This window comes from Teleopsis dalmanni, chromosome 2, assembly GCF_002237135.1.
Source record: "Teleopsis dalmanni isolate 2A chromosome 2, ASM223713v2, whole genome shotgun sequence".
Taxonomy (NCBI): domain Eukaryota; kingdom Metazoa; phylum Arthropoda; class Insecta; order Diptera; family Diopsidae; genus Teleopsis; species Teleopsis dalmanni.
The window spans coordinates 240,125,382-240,141,085 of NC_051847.1; the positions used below are offsets into that span (position 1 = coordinate 240,125,382).

At 31.1% G+C, this 15,704-nt stretch overlaps 3 protein-coding genes across 3 annotated transcripts; 1 reads left to right on the top strand and 2 right to left on the bottom strand.

The window, feature by feature from the left end:
- Positions 1-3,058: 3,058 nt before the first annotated feature.
- On the bottom strand, positions 3,059-3,517 carry LOC119677109 (uncharacterized protein K02A2.6-like). Its single transcript, XM_038088376.1, has one exon. The coding sequence runs from the start codon at positions 3,515-3,517 to the stop codon at positions 3,059-3,061; it is 459 nt and encodes a 152-aa protein (XP_037944304.1).
- A 68-nt stretch (positions 3,518-3,585) lies between these two features.
- On the bottom strand, positions 3,586-6,276 carry LOC119677110 (uncharacterized protein K02A2.6-like). The gene is made up of 2 exons (XM_038088377.1): positions 3,991-6,276; positions 3,586-3,909 (listed from the first exon to the last, which is right to left on the bottom strand). The coding sequence occupies exons 1-2, from the start codon at positions 6,274-6,276 to the stop codon at positions 3,586-3,588; spliced, it is 2,610 nt and encodes an 869-aa protein (XP_037944305.1).
- Positions 6,277-10,343: 4,067 nt separating this feature from the next.
- On the top strand, positions 10,344-11,279 carry LOC119681475 (metallo-beta-lactamase domain-containing protein 1-like). Its single transcript, XM_038094680.1, has one exon. It carries the CDS (start codon positions 10,404-10,406, stop codon positions 11,139-11,141), a length of 738 nt encoding a protein of 245 aa, XP_037950608.1. The 5' UTR covers positions 10,344-10,403; the 3' UTR covers positions 11,142-11,279.
- The last annotated feature ends 4,425 nt before the right edge of the window (positions 11,280-15,704 follow it).

Genomic DNA, 15,704 nt, shown 5'->3' on the forward strand with positions numbered 1-15,704 from the left:
TTTTAAGTGTATAAGAAACATATTGGCACTACGGTTGCAATCTGTCAAATGTTATGTTTTCGCAAAAAGCGAATCTTACATATGTGCACATAATGCAAAGCAAACTACACTTTGTATAAAAATTAATAATTTCCACAATTTTATATATTTTTAAAATGTTTCATTTCCACAATTTTCAAATTTAAAAAATTTTTTAAATTTTCTTTGAATTTTGTTTGAAAATTGAAAGTTGAAATTTCCAATGAAGATTCACAATGGATCGCTTATCGCTTTGGTAACATTTTTTTTACAATCGCCAAGTGATGCCAAATTATTCTTAAGCAAGCAGAAGATATTCTATTAGAACATTCGTGTCAAAAGAATACACATATTGTAAGACAATGTAATAATGTAATTTATTTAAAATCATATTAATACATCACTGAGTACTATCTGATTTATATGAATTTTATTATTAAACGAATATTATTCAATGTCGGAGAAACCTTTAACATAAACTTTTGAAAATATCTCAAATATTATAAATATCAGATAATATGTTAGATTCTTTATGACTACAAACAAAATTCTCATAAATTTTACTTATATCTTTTAACAACTCTGTTACAAACGGCATAATAACAACGTCATAACGATGTGAAATTGCGGTTAGTATGTAAAGAACGATAAGGTTTTCGCGCATATTAAAAATTAATCGTATATTAATTGTTTTTAAATAAATCTTAATTTCATTATATTAAAGTGAAATTATTTTGAATTAAATATACTTTGTAAATAATGGATTCAATTTTAATTAACAACTGATGTGCTTTCAACGCATATAAAATTCTAAGTAAAAGCTGTACAATGCCCAAGTGTGATTTAAAAGTATTCAAAATATTTAAAATATGTTAAATTTATTTTAATTTTCAATATAAAATTAACAATTATTTAAATATGTGTGAATATAAAACGTAATAAAAATTGATGAAATTATTCAATGTGTGTGTGTGTGTGTTGCTGGGTAAATAAATTTCCTTCACTTACATAAGGCGCTAGTTTCATTATTTGATTGCCGACAATATCAAAAGAGAAAAGCAACAACAACAAATTGGGGCTTAGGTAACGGTAAGTAACTGACATACTGCTTATTACTAATATCACTAATATTCTCTGGTTTATAAAATATTAAACTAATACAATATTCATTATACGAGGGCGGTTTGATATGTCTGTGACTTTTTGAATTTCCCGCGTAGTTGCTCTAAATGCAACAGTGGTGCCATCAGCTGTAATCTACCAGTGGGCAACTTTTTAATTTTGTGGAAGCTACGTCGTTCAATTGGTGTCTGGTAGTCTTTCAAAGAAGACAATCTCGCGAATTTTTACGAAAATGGAAAAAAGTGAATTTCGTGTGCTGATTAAGCATTGTGGCCAAAACCCACGAATTGGGATACGAAGTGCTACCCCATCTGGCATATACTCCAGATTTAGCCCCCTGCGACTATTTTCTGTTTCCAAACCTAAAGAAATGGCGAAATTCACTTTTTTCCATTTTAGTAAAAATTCACGAGGTTGTCTGCTTCACAAAATTGCCCACTGATAGATTACAGCTGACGTCAGCACTGTTGCATTTGGAGTAACTGCGCAGGAAATTCAGAAAACCACTGACTTATCAAATCACCCTCGTATTACAGATTAGAACATTCAATTCAAAATTGATGTATTTATTAATTATATATTACTATCACAATCGCAATACATTTTTACCACAATAATAAACAATTATGTGACTCCGAAGAAAATTTCATAAATTTAATATAATTGTTTCACAAAACTGTAGTATCCGTCAGAATTTTAATTAATGATATAGGGATTGGCGTGTGTTATATACTTTATTGATTTAAATTTATATAGATTTTACAATTTAATAATAATAATAATAGTTTAAACGGCATGGCACGCTTACTCTTTTGATTACAACGACGAACAACAACGCACTTCGTATTTTACCTTTTTTACCTATTTCTTTATACAGGGTTGCCATAATCGAATATACTACAGCGTGTATAGCTCATTAAATCAATACAAAATGCTATTATTTTTTAAATTAAAGAACTTATAGTTATATTTTTTTATTAAATTTAAATGAATTGGAAATAAAAAAATTATCATTATTTCCTTATTGACATATTATTGATATATATTTATTTTATAAATAATATAATAACTATAGTTGTTCTAATGTTGAACTGCATTTATTTATTGAGTTTGATTACATTAAAGAGGCGATAATTGCTTATTTGTTAGTATTGTTACAATCATGGTTTAGAGGGGTTACCTGCCCAAAGAACGGCAAGCAGTCGTTTGTAATTCTATATTATATTTACTGGTACTATGGACTGCAATTATCACTTTTTATCTAATTTTCATTGTGTTTTGTGCATTATAAAATTTAAAAATTTAGAAAATAATAAATTAATTCAATATATTAATTTATCTTTACTTATATGAAACTTTACCTTATAAGTAAACCTTAATTTCTATTATATTCTTTATATATAATATAATATACTTTATTGATTAAAGTTATATAGATTTACAATTTAATATTAATAATAATTACGGCACGGCACGCTTACTCCTTTAAGCACAACGACGAAACACACATTTTGTATTTTTTCCTTTTTTATCTATTTCTTTATACAGGGTTGCCATGATCGAATATACTACAGTTCCTCCCCCATCAAATAGTCCCGTAACCTTTTTTTGGCGGTTGCCTCTGCCGGTACGGTCGCGATTTTAATGTTTCATCTCTTTTATCTTTTTCTTCTAATGACCCCTCTACTTGACTATCTGGTAGGATATATTCATTTGATGAATGACCTGCACTTACTTGGTCGTCTTGCTCTTCCGGTTGTGCCACTGAAGTTACTGCTACTGGAGTTATATTGGATTCTAAACTTGTCGGTGTCTCCGAAACTCGCTTATGCAACTGGTCAATATGTCTCGACAATATGTTACTATTTGATTGAATTTTGTAGTTGCGATCTCCTGTTGATTGTATAATCCCTGGCATCTACTTTTCACCTCTTCCAAAATTTCGGTACCAAACACTTTCACTACACTGGAAACTGCGAACTGGTTTTATTTGTTTGGAATACTCATCAGAATTTAGCTGCTTCTGAGTGTTGTCATCACTGGGGTGCAAATGATCTAACAATGTTTTCAACTTCCTTCCCATCAAGATTTCTGCTGGACTCGAATTTGAATTTGCATTAGGAGTTGTACGCAGATGCAAAAGTATATTTGCCAAATTCTTATTGATGTCTGACGACTGCATTTTCTTAAGGTGATTCTTAATGGTTTGTACAAACCTTTCTGCTTGCCCGTTTGACGATGGATGATACGGTGCCGTACGTATGTGCTTTATACCGCTAAGTTTTAAATATTTCTCAAATTCTTCTGACACAAACGTTCGCCTATTATCGGACACAATGGTATCTGGTATTCCGTGTGTTGCAAATATTTCTCTCATTAACTCGATTGTTCTAATCGCATTTATTGTACTGGTTATTTTTACCTCTACCTACTTGCTATGAGCATCTACGACGATAAAAAATTTGTACCCATAAAGGGTCCCGCATAATCAATATGTAACCGGGACCATGGCCTTAGTGTTGCTGGCCATGGTTTACCTGCTGCTACTGGAGGATTCTTTTTATTACATGCACACTTTTCACAACGTCTGGCTAACATTTCTATATCTTCATCTAAACCAGGCCACCAAAAATAGCTTCGCGCCACTGCTTTCATTGCCGACATGCCTTGATGAACTTCGTGCAACATCTCAAGTATTCTGGGACGTTGTATTGCTGGTATTATTACCCTGCCTCCCCCTAACAAGCATTGTGCATTCACTGATAGTTCCTGGATTTTATTCACAAACGGTTTAAACTGAATTGATTTATATGGCAAAACTGTATCTTTCCTTTAGATATGCCACATTACTTTTGATAGTACTGGATCTCTTCTGGTTGCTTGTGCAATGTCTTTCGCAGTGATTAAAAACTGTTCCTCAACCTCATTGCAATATAATATTTCAGGTATTTCCGGTATTTGTAGCTTTACATCATTTAAAGGTAACCGGCTCAATGCATCTCCATTCTGGTGATGTTTCCCTTCTCGGAATTTAATCTCGTACTGGGAAGCGCCTAACTTTAACGACCACCTTAACATTCTGGGTGATATATGCTGTGATATTGGTTTTTCTGGGTTGAATAATCCCACTAGTGGTTTATGATCAGTCATTATTGTAAATTGTCTACCACTTAAAAATTGAAGAAACTTTTGCACACCAAACATAATCGCTAGCGCTTCTTTATCCAACTGTGAATAATTTCGTTCCGCGCCCTGTAATGTTCTGGAGCCAAAAGCAATCGGTGCTTCACTTTCATCCGGCATCTTGTGTGCCAAAACCACGCCAACTCCATACGGTGATGCGTCTCCGCATAATATCAGTGATAAGTCAGTCGAATAATGCACCAACAAATTTTTTGATTGTAGTAGTTTCTTTGCTCGTTCAAAACTTAATTTCTGTTCTCTACTCCTTTTAAAAGGTATCTCTTTTCTTAATAGTTGATACAGCAGTTCCAATAGATCGCCCTTATTCTGTAAAAATCTATCATAAAATGTAATTAACCCAAGAAAAGCTTGTAGCTGTTGTTTATTTATTGGTTCTGGTGCTTGACCTATTGCCTTCACCTTTTCGTCAGTTAGACGCACTCCTTCTCGGCTTATCTTAAACCCCAAAAATGTTATCTCTTGTACTGCGAAAACACATTTTGATTTTTTAAGCTTCAATCCTGCATCCTGTACACATTTCAGAGCAGTTCGTGTTCTATCCCACAACTCTTCCAAAGTTATTTCGCCAATTAGAATGTCGTCTAAATAAATAATCACACCATCTATGTTCTTAAGAACTCCTTCCATCACCCGTTGAAATATACCTGGTGCCGTTGAAATTCCAAACGGTAATCTTGTAACTTCAAAAAGTCCGCGATGTGTGTTTAATGTAAGTATCCTTGCTGATTCTTGGTCAGCCTTCACCTGTGTATACGATCGATCTAAATCAAGCTTTGTAAACCCCTTACAATTTGCTAATTCTGCTAGCACTTCTGTATTAGTAGGTAATGGATACGTTTCCTTGCAAAGCATTTGATTCACTCTGCACTTATAATCTCCACAAATGCGTATGCTACCATCTGGTTTAATAATAGGTACAACCGGTGTTGCCCACTCACTAAAGGATATTGAACGCAGTGCGCCTTCATCTTCCAACTTCTTTAATGTTGCTTCAACCTTGAGTTTTAGTGCAAAAGGTACTTGTCGATATCGAAGAAATTTCGGTTTACTTGAAACTGACATTTGTAACTTCACAGGATTTCCCTTGTAATCTCCAAGTTTTCCATCAAAAACTGAACTGAAGTTCATCACTTCTACTGGAATAGTTGATTCTATATTACATAAATTGCTAGTTATAGTAATTCCCAAATCGTTAAACCAATTTCGACCAATTAGAGCCGGACCATCACCCGCTGCTACTAACAACTTTAGTTTCTTTGTGACGTTCCCAACCGAGACTGGTACTTCTGCTTCTCCACTCAGTTTAAGATTTTTCTCTGTTCCCCAAGTTCTTAATTGTATTGGACTTGGTTTTAGCGGAATATACGGCATTTTTTCTCTAAATAACTTTTCACTTACTATTGAGTAACTTGCCCCAGAGTCTATTTCCATTTGTACCGGTGACTTACCTATCGTAATCACTCTCTTGACCGATAGACTACCTTTAACGAACATTGACCATAAATACTCCGTCGTTTGAGTTTTCTGGTTTGTATCTAAAAGATTTACTCTGTTTGGTCTTCTCCCATTATTTGTTGCTGGCTTTTTGGTTTTTGCTTTTTTTATGCAAGCTCTCTCAATGTGTCCACGCTTTTTGCAATAATAACATTCCGCGTCTTTAAATTTGCACTGATCTGAATGATGATTTCCTCGACAACGATAACAATTCTGAATATAGTCCACTGGAGCACGATTTGGTTTTACCTTGTTGCTTGAAATTTTATTCAACCCTGGCAGGCTGGCTGACGTTTTAAGTTCCGTCGCATTTTTTTGTGCTGTTTCTGATGCTATAGCTTCCTCCTGCGCTATTTTTAGTGTTAACTGGTCATTCGCCAGAAGCCGCTTTTGTAAATTTTCATTGCGCATGCCACAGACTAGTCTGTCTCGTAACATTTCCTTCAAATCATTGAAATTGCAGTCTTGGCTCAATTTCCTTAGCGCTGCCAAATATTCGGTAATTGATTCGTCCTCTTTTTGGTTTCTCCGATAAAATTTAAACCTTTGTATTATTATATTCTCTGCCGGACAAAAATAACTAGTCAATAATTTAGTTGCCGCCTCAAATGTAAATTTTTCCTCTAAAATATTAATCGGTGTGGCAACCGATTAGGTTTCCGTCCCACATGAGGCTTTTTTAGCCTCGCTTTTTTCTTTTTTGCGTCTGTGATGTCATTTGCAACAAAGAAAAATTCCATTTGTTCCATGTATGTTTTCCATTTCCCCGACGCCACGTTATATTAATTTAATTCACCAAAATTCTTCGCCATCCTTTAATGTTTTATCCTCGTCGCCAAATTTTATTTAATTCTTTATATATAATACAATATATTTTATTGATTAAAGTTATATAGATTTACAATTTAATATTACTAATAATAATAATTACGGCACGGCACGTTTACTCCTTTGAGCACAACGACGAAACACACATTTTGTATTTTTTCCTTTTTTATCTATTTCTTTATACAGGGTTCCCATGATCGAATATACTACAATTTCTCTAAAATAAATTTGGAATCTTGCATCACTAAACGCAGAAGAAATACAAAATCAAACAGAAATAAATACATTAAACAGAAATAACTGCCATTAAAACTGTTATTGAATTATTTTGTATTAACAAAATCGAAAGTTAACTCAATGATAATTATAAAAATGATCGGCCAAAATGTTGTTCATATATGTTACGTTTTACATATAACCAAACGAATTATAAAATGTTAAATCCTGTTTGTTCTATTTTGTTGTTATTATATATTACAAATTTATTTTGTAGTTTTAATTCTGTTTAGTTTTTTATTTTTTGTTTCCTATTTTTGCTTTTAATTTTAATTTTTTTTTATATATTTTTATTTATATATTTTCCTTACTTTATTAATTCCTTACTTTCTTGAAAATAAATTTATTAATAGAATGATCTATTGAAAATAACAACAACAGTTACCAATTAGTACTGAACAAAAACAAAAAGAAAACGTTATCCTAATCACTTAATTCGCATTAACAGAAAGCTGGCACATGGCATTGATATAAATATTGAATTAAATTTATTTTAACGAAATTTAAAACTTAACTCATTGAGAATTATAAATAATTATTAACTAAAATGTTGTTAATATATTATGACAGAGAAATTGCACATTCAAAAAGTAATGATGATGATTCGTAATATCACTTTGTTTAATGCTGTCATGAAATATGTAATTAGCATATTACAGAATAACAAAATAGACAGAATTAGCATTCTGAAACATAGCATCTTTCAATACCAAATACAAAGAAACAATTATAATAATGGCAGAACAAGAAGAAGTATTTATATATGGTATTGCAAATCATGTTGCAAAAATAAAACACAAAAGACATGATCCTAAGTAGTAAGGTCGTGTGCGAGTTAGGCTAAGTTGCGTTCTAAATGAGGGAAATTCTAAGTTGTGCCGATAATATAGTGACGTGCCGGTACGTGTTGATAAATGGCTAAATGTGTGCAGTGCAAAAAATCCCAAAACATTTTCCATTTGGTTTAGCATCAACTTAGCCTAACTCGCACACGACCTAAGTATAACGAGAACTTTTCTGAAGTTTAATACAGTTTTACTTTACTAAAGCATCTCAATGCTTTTAATAGGTGGGAGGAGAGACTTCGCATATGTTATGTTGTATGAATTTACATTGGTACTGCTCTTTGTTGATCTTTTAATAACAAGTTGAGAAGAACCCAGCCATCAGATTATAAAAGACTTCTGGCTAAAATACCAGCCTATACCAATAATCAGGCGCTGAAACGTAGGAAGGTTTGTATATAATTTTTTAAATATATCTAGGCTAAGAGGGAGAACGTAGGCAATGATTATTACGGGCAATAATAAATAATAAATAATAAAACATATTCAGGCTCTTTAAGAATATACTCCATAAAATGGGTTGCTATTTCGGCGGTTGAGCGACGGAATTGTGTTCTTCAATGATACACTGTATTAAAAACGATAGTTTTGTTATAATAATTATATGTTAATTTTTTTTTTGTTTAATCGAAACGAATTACATGTGTTGTTTATTATCATGATTTTTTTTTAAGTTTTTAGAAACGGAAGTTATTATAATATTTAGGTCGTGTGCGAGTTAGGCTAAGTTGTGTTCTAAATGAGGGAAATTCTAAGTTGTGTCGATAATGTAGTGATGTGTCGATACGTGTTGATAAATGGCAAAATGTGTGCAGTGCAAAAAATCCCAAAAAATCTCTTATTTGGTTTAGCATCAACTTAGCCTAACTCGCACACGACCTAAGTATAACGAGAACTTTTCTGAAGTTTAATACAGTTTTACTTTACTAAAGCATCTCAATGCTTTTAATAGGTGGGAGGAGAGACTTCGCATATGTTATGTTGTATGAATTTACATTGGTACTGCTCTTTGTTGATCTTTTAATAACAAGTTGAGAAGAACCCAGCCATCAGATTATAAAAGACTTCTGGCTAAAATACCAGCCTATACCAATAATCAGGCGCTGAAACGTAGGAAGGTTTGTATATAATTTTTTAAATATATCTAGGCTAAGAGGGAGAACGTAGGCAATGATTATTACGGGCAATAATAAATAATAAATAATAAAACATATTCAGGCTCTTTAAGAATATACTCCATAAAATGGGTTGCTATTTCGGCGGTTGAGCGACGGAATTGTGTTCTTCAATGATACACTGTATTAAAAACGATAGTTTTGTTATAATAATTATATGTTAATTTTTTTTTTGTTTAATCGAAACGAATTACATGTGTTGTTTATTATCATGATTTTTTTTTAAGTTTTTAGAAACGGAAGTTATTATAATATTTAGGTCGTGTGCGAGTTAGGCAGGTTCACATTTCTGTGCACTTTTTAACTTTGGCTGCCAAAGCGGATCAAGATGTTTTACCTTTTCAATATACAAATTGTTTACAAACAATGTTGAACACAAACAAATTATTCAAATGTCAAAAATTAGCAAAACAAGATTGCCAAGTCATTGAAAAGAAATTGACTTTGTTTTTTGGAATCAGCCACTATAATAAAATTTTATCAAAGAAATGTTTATAATACTAAATAAAAGTAATTAAAATTTTAGAAAATACAAATATTTACAGAATTTATTGCAAATGTTCATTAAATAATGAAAAATATATGCTAAAAGTGATCATTTTTCGGTTAAAAGTTTCCTAATAGCGATTATTAATTTTTTCAATACAAATAACACAAAACATTTTAATAAAATTATTTTTTATTGTCATATTCTATATTCTTATATATATTTGAATTCAATTATGAAAATATTATCTTATGAAAATACTAAAATGGCAACCCTGGCGATTTAGTCTCGACTTAGCCACCTCGAAAATATGCTAAGTATCGACACATTACTATATTATCGACACAACTTAGAATTTCCCTCATTTAGAACGCAACTTAGCCTAACTCGCACACGACCTTAATAACTATTCTGCTATGTTATCGTTGCTCTTTTTTCTGCTTACTTGTTTGATGTCTAAACAATAACTTCATTTTTTTATTATTATTTTCTTTCACTGTTACCATCTTTGCTCGTTATTACTTGTGATTTCCACCACAAAAGACATGGAATTGGGAACAGTTATGATAAATAGCTTGAAAGAGCTCAGTGAGAAGTTATTTGGTGTACAGGATATCAGGAGGGAGATATACATTGGTTGAATAAAATATATACGAAATATTTTGAAATGTGTATCTAATCTTTGCTGTTACCGTGTATTCGTTAAAAATCTATTTTCACAACCTTTACAATAGTGATGATAAAACTGTTCTTAATGTAACAACGCCATCTTTTGGGTAATTTAACAAACCTTTGCTTGCTAAGCTTAACTCCAGTCGCTATTTTTCACATTTTTCTCCCACCACCAGTTGATATACCTAATTGACTTTTGACAGCTTCGATTGTCAAAAAAGCTTCGATTGTGATACCAAAGAAAGATTGTTTATTTAGTCATTTTTTAAGAATTTTACAAAAATGTGTAATCAAGTATTTATATTATTTACGGGTTATTCACATATCGACGTTGACGAGCCGAGTGCAATGCGTGCGAATTGCACTTGCACTTTAATACGCACAAGTAGTGGAAAGAATATTATTGTGGACACAATGACAGCCTGGGATGGTGACAAAATTGTAACAGCACTCAGAGAACATAATCTGCAGCCACTGGATATACATATAGTTGTCTGTACACATGGACATTCCGATCATATTGGTTGTAATTATCTATTTCAAAATGCAAAATGGCATTTCGTTGGTAATTCAATATCACACAGAGATAAGTACATTGAGTGGTCCACAGATGATAGTGCTTCTTTCGCGATTGATGGCATTGATGTTGCGGTACAGCAGACTCCTGGACATACACTTAGTTGTGTGTCTGTTATCGCGGGAAATACACCTTTCGGCACAGTTGGAGTTTGTGGTGATTTATTTGAGCGTGCAGAGGATATTTTTGATGAAACACTTTGGCTTGAAGCTGGCAGTGAAGATGCTACAAAACAAAGACAACAACGTTTACGTATGGCTGAACTGTGTGCATATATAATACCTGGACATGGTCCGGGATTTAAAGTAACTGATAAAATGTTGGAAAAATTACGTAGTGACGCTGGACTGCAGAGTATTTCACTTACTGAAAACATTGCAGAAAAACTGAAGGCACTTGATAATACCGAAAATGAAGCAGTGGCTTTGGAGAGTAAAAACTGAAGTTGCTTGCAATTTTAACACTAAACTATGTCAATCTCAAATACTTTATTGTACAAAACTAAAACTTGATGTCGTATTACTGCCTAATTGATATTTTACATATTCCATTGTTAATGTTTAATTTATTTACTTTTTTTGGTGCTAACCATTTGTTATTTATTTAATATTGTTAACTAATAAATAATCTTAAACTAATTATTATACTAAATCAATATATTATATACTTAGACACTAGGGAAAATTCTGCTCTTATACAATATCTCAAGAAATATTTAGGTTTATGTGCCAGTACGTTTCATCTTCTCTCACATATGTATGCTCTCTGAAATATAATATTCCATTCATTTAAAAGTATTAGCAAATAAGTAATTAATGATAAGTAATTAATTTCAATATACATTCATTTTTTTCTCATTAGCCCGTTTATAAAAATTCAAGTTATCTATTTTTAATAATATAAGTACGATTACATTACGTTACAGCAAACATTATTTCTAACTAAGGATCAGATGAAGAACACAAACATTCAAAAACTATAAGTATATAATTAAAGTACTAAGGGCAGCTTCGTCTGCGACAATCAGGAGACGAACTAGAATTACTAAATTTTTGTTATATGTTATATGTTCCAACATAAACAGTGGAACTTGGAATACTTGACTATTGTCTGGACTAATGAGTTTATGCATCTTGAGTTTGATCAGCATCTCTTTTGAGTTTAAGATAATGTTAGACAAAGTTAGTACTACTATCATATAATAATTAAAACTTAATTAGACTTTTAAATTATTCGTTTCTTGGAAAATTTGTTTAAACAAAAAAACTGACCTTTGATCAAAATATAATTAAATTGAAATTATAGCATTTCTTTGACAGCCTTTCTATCCAGAAAATTTTTGTCTACAAATTTACGGAATTATAAATAATCTATATTAGAATTGTTCTAAGATTATGGTATGAATGATTGGAATGATTGGAGGAATGATTTTTCTTAAGTCAAGTTTTTCCTAAAGCGTAGAAATATATAACACAAAATTAAATCTGAGAGTTGAAATAAAAATTTTAATAACATAGTCTTCATGGAAAGGTAAAAAATACCCTAACGGAACTTTTTTAGGATTCAAACTAGCAACTTGACCACCTAATTGATTTCTATTTAATATTTTACCCACTTTTCAACAATCTCTGGCTTCCGTGATGTTGACATTCGACTACATTCGAAATTACTCTATTCTAATTAAATATATTCAATTTAACAGAGAACATTGAGTTACATACCCGTTAGGTTATACCGGTGATCCCCAGTGGATCCACTTAGGCCTATTGGCCCATTGTGATGCCGTATATAAATAATGTAACCTCAGGGTTTAAAACCACCTAGAATCTTTTGCGAAGCATAGAATGCTATTTAAAGTCAGATCCTGTAACTGGTCCAGGTTCTCAAGGAAGGGGGCTCCTAAAGTGCTAAGTCGCCGACGTACATGAGCTGGGCAAAAACACAAAAGATGAGAGCGCACTCTCATCGTCCTCCCCACAGCTTCGACAGATTTGATTGAAAAGAAGACCTAGTCTTCTAGCATGGCTCCCTAGTTTACAGTGTGCTGTAGTCAACCCTCCCAGAAGACCAATGTCTTTGCGGGACATCTCAATTAGAGTTTTCGATTTCATTTTATTGAAAAGTGTCCAGATTGCATACAGATGTCTACTTATCGATGAGTCTTCCCATCTTTTGTTAAAAGCACATACCCGTTACTTACCAAAAAAAACAGTTAGAACAAATTATAAGATCCTCTTCAAATCGGAAATATTTGAATGTTAAAATTAAAAAAGAAGGAACTTTTTTAAACTTCCGTTGAAAAGTACCTTTTAGTTTAAGTATTATTTATTAACTATCAGAACACGCGGCATTTAATGAATCACTAAGTCTGTTATTATTAAAAATGCAGTAAATTGAAAGTAATTTATTGTATATTGTTTTAGTTTAAATCATTTCAAGACGAATATAAATTGATCCAATACGACAGTTGATTTTCTACAAAGATTGCTGTCGATGCTTAACAATAAAGTCCCTCTAACAATATAATATATTTATTTTTGTTTTAATTTTTGAGTCGTTACTTCGAAAATGTTTAAATGCGGTTATTTTTGTTTTTTAAAAATATACTAACTTTTATTTCGAAAGTTTTTTTGTGTATCTCTACACGTGTTTCGGCAAATTCGCTTTTGCCTTCATCAGGAGAATTCCTAATATATTAGGAGAATGCCGAAACACGTGTAGAGATACACAAAAAAACTTTCGAAATAAAAGTTAGTATATTTTTAAAAAACAAAAATAACCGCATTTAATATAATATATTCTCATCTAGTCTACTTGTGATATATAATATTTAATAACAAATGAAGTAATTAAAAGGACTTGCCGTGAAGAAAAAGTGCAGAAAAAAACTAAATAGATTTAATGGTAGTTATTAAAAGTAAAAGCAGATCTGTTGATTTACTATAGACCATGACATCAGCAGATTATAAATCACCTTTTAGTTTTAAAGCTTACAGAAAGTAAATGAATAACCCATCTACTCTAAAACAATAAAGTCAGACTAAAAACGTCAAAATCCCCGAAAGTTTTACTATGTAGTCAAAATTCTTTCTAAACGGACAATGAACACATAGAACTGGTAGTTAAATAAATAAGCAAGATTTTAAGATATCAAATTTAATATTTGATATAGCAATCAATGCCTGATATAGCAATGTATATATCGAACCAATTATTGCCAAACATTATAAAAACGTAGCGCTATACATATAGTAGAAGCAATACGAATCCCACACACACACACACATTTCTATCATCGTAAAAACGCTGGGCGGTATCTAAACTCAATTATTTGTAAAACGGAAGTGCTTTAAAATATCTAGAAGCACGATTTTGATATCCTAGGCATGCTTGTTTGACTACCGATTTTAGAAGAATCAGCTATAGTAGACAATTTTTTTTCTATGTCGCTTTTGTAAACAATATAAAAATTACTTACACTAGTTGGCGATAGATGGTATATGCAGTTTATTCTAAGTGTAAAGTTTATAATATTAAGCTTCGAAAACTGGAAAAGTAAGCTATATCCGAATAATACCGTGATAGAAAAAGTTGCTCAAAATATTAAAAAATACTGAATATTATTGTCAATTCGATATGCCAAGGAAATCACAATAACGTTCATCAAACTTTGATGAACTATCTAAAAACCATTTTTGCTAAAGAGATATTATAGGTGCTTCGACTCAAGTTAAAGAAAAAAATGCTAACAAGAATTAAAATGTGCAGTAATATGTTTAAACGCTGTTTTATATATTGTAAATATACCACATATATAGTACCATATAAACAAATTAATTTTATCTACTCCTTTTCTTACATTTGATGTGTTCTATGAATAGTATAAGTATCCCATTAAGAGGTTTAACCTACGAAATATATATTTTTAATAGTTTAGAATAAAAGGAGAAAAATTTTTTATTCTCCAAATTTTGTGAAGCAATCTAGGTTGATCCAAAAACTAATCATTCATTCTTCGTAAATAGAAAATTTGTAATTAGGAACAGAACATACTGATATAGCAAAAATGAAGATCTAAGGTTGATTTCTCCAGAGTACTACAAAAACCATTCTTATTAATAAAGAATTATATATAGTAAAGTATTATGAAAGACGAAAAATATATATTAATTAAACGAAACCTAAGTTTAAGGAATAATTTTATTCGGTGCAGTTAACTAATTTTGTATTACTCTGTAAATTGGCTTAAAAAACGGAGTTGTAAGGTTCAAACCTCTTATAATAGGTTAGGTTAGGTTAGGTTAGATTATACCGGCGATCCCAGGGGGATCCACTTAGGCCTATAGGCCCATTGTGATACCGTATTATTTAGAACCCATGGGCTAAAACCATCCAGAACCTTTAATAACCTCTTATAATATGTCGAACCACATATAACTGATTTATTTAAATTTAATGTTTCGGTATGAACTTTGAATTAGTTTTCAAAAGGGCTCCCTGATTTGAGTCTCTGTTTACGCTCCTGCACTCATTGACTTAATGTGATCATAAAAATGAAAAAATGTTTGATTTAAATTTTAAAAACAAATCTTTCTTTTATTTGCTTAAATTTTTTATATATTCTCTTTTTCTTGTTTTTTTTTTTGTTTTTAATATTTTTACTTACAATTAAATTATAAAACTTTGTTTTAAGTTGTTCTAAATTTTGTTTTATAAATAAAATACTAATACTTATAGCTAAAATACAATTGAATATAATATATATAGATCTTATATATATTATAGACTTCTTTTTGCTAATCACTCGATTTACAAATAACGCAACTAATTTTCAGTTTACTCAATAATATATAATTTTGTCTTTAAATATTTAACATTAAATATTAAATTAAATTTTATTTTTTACAATTAATAATTTTTTTTTCAATTTTGTTGAATTTCCTTATAGTTAAAATCATTTACTCATATTTTAATAATTTCTAATTTTCGCTTATATATTTACATTT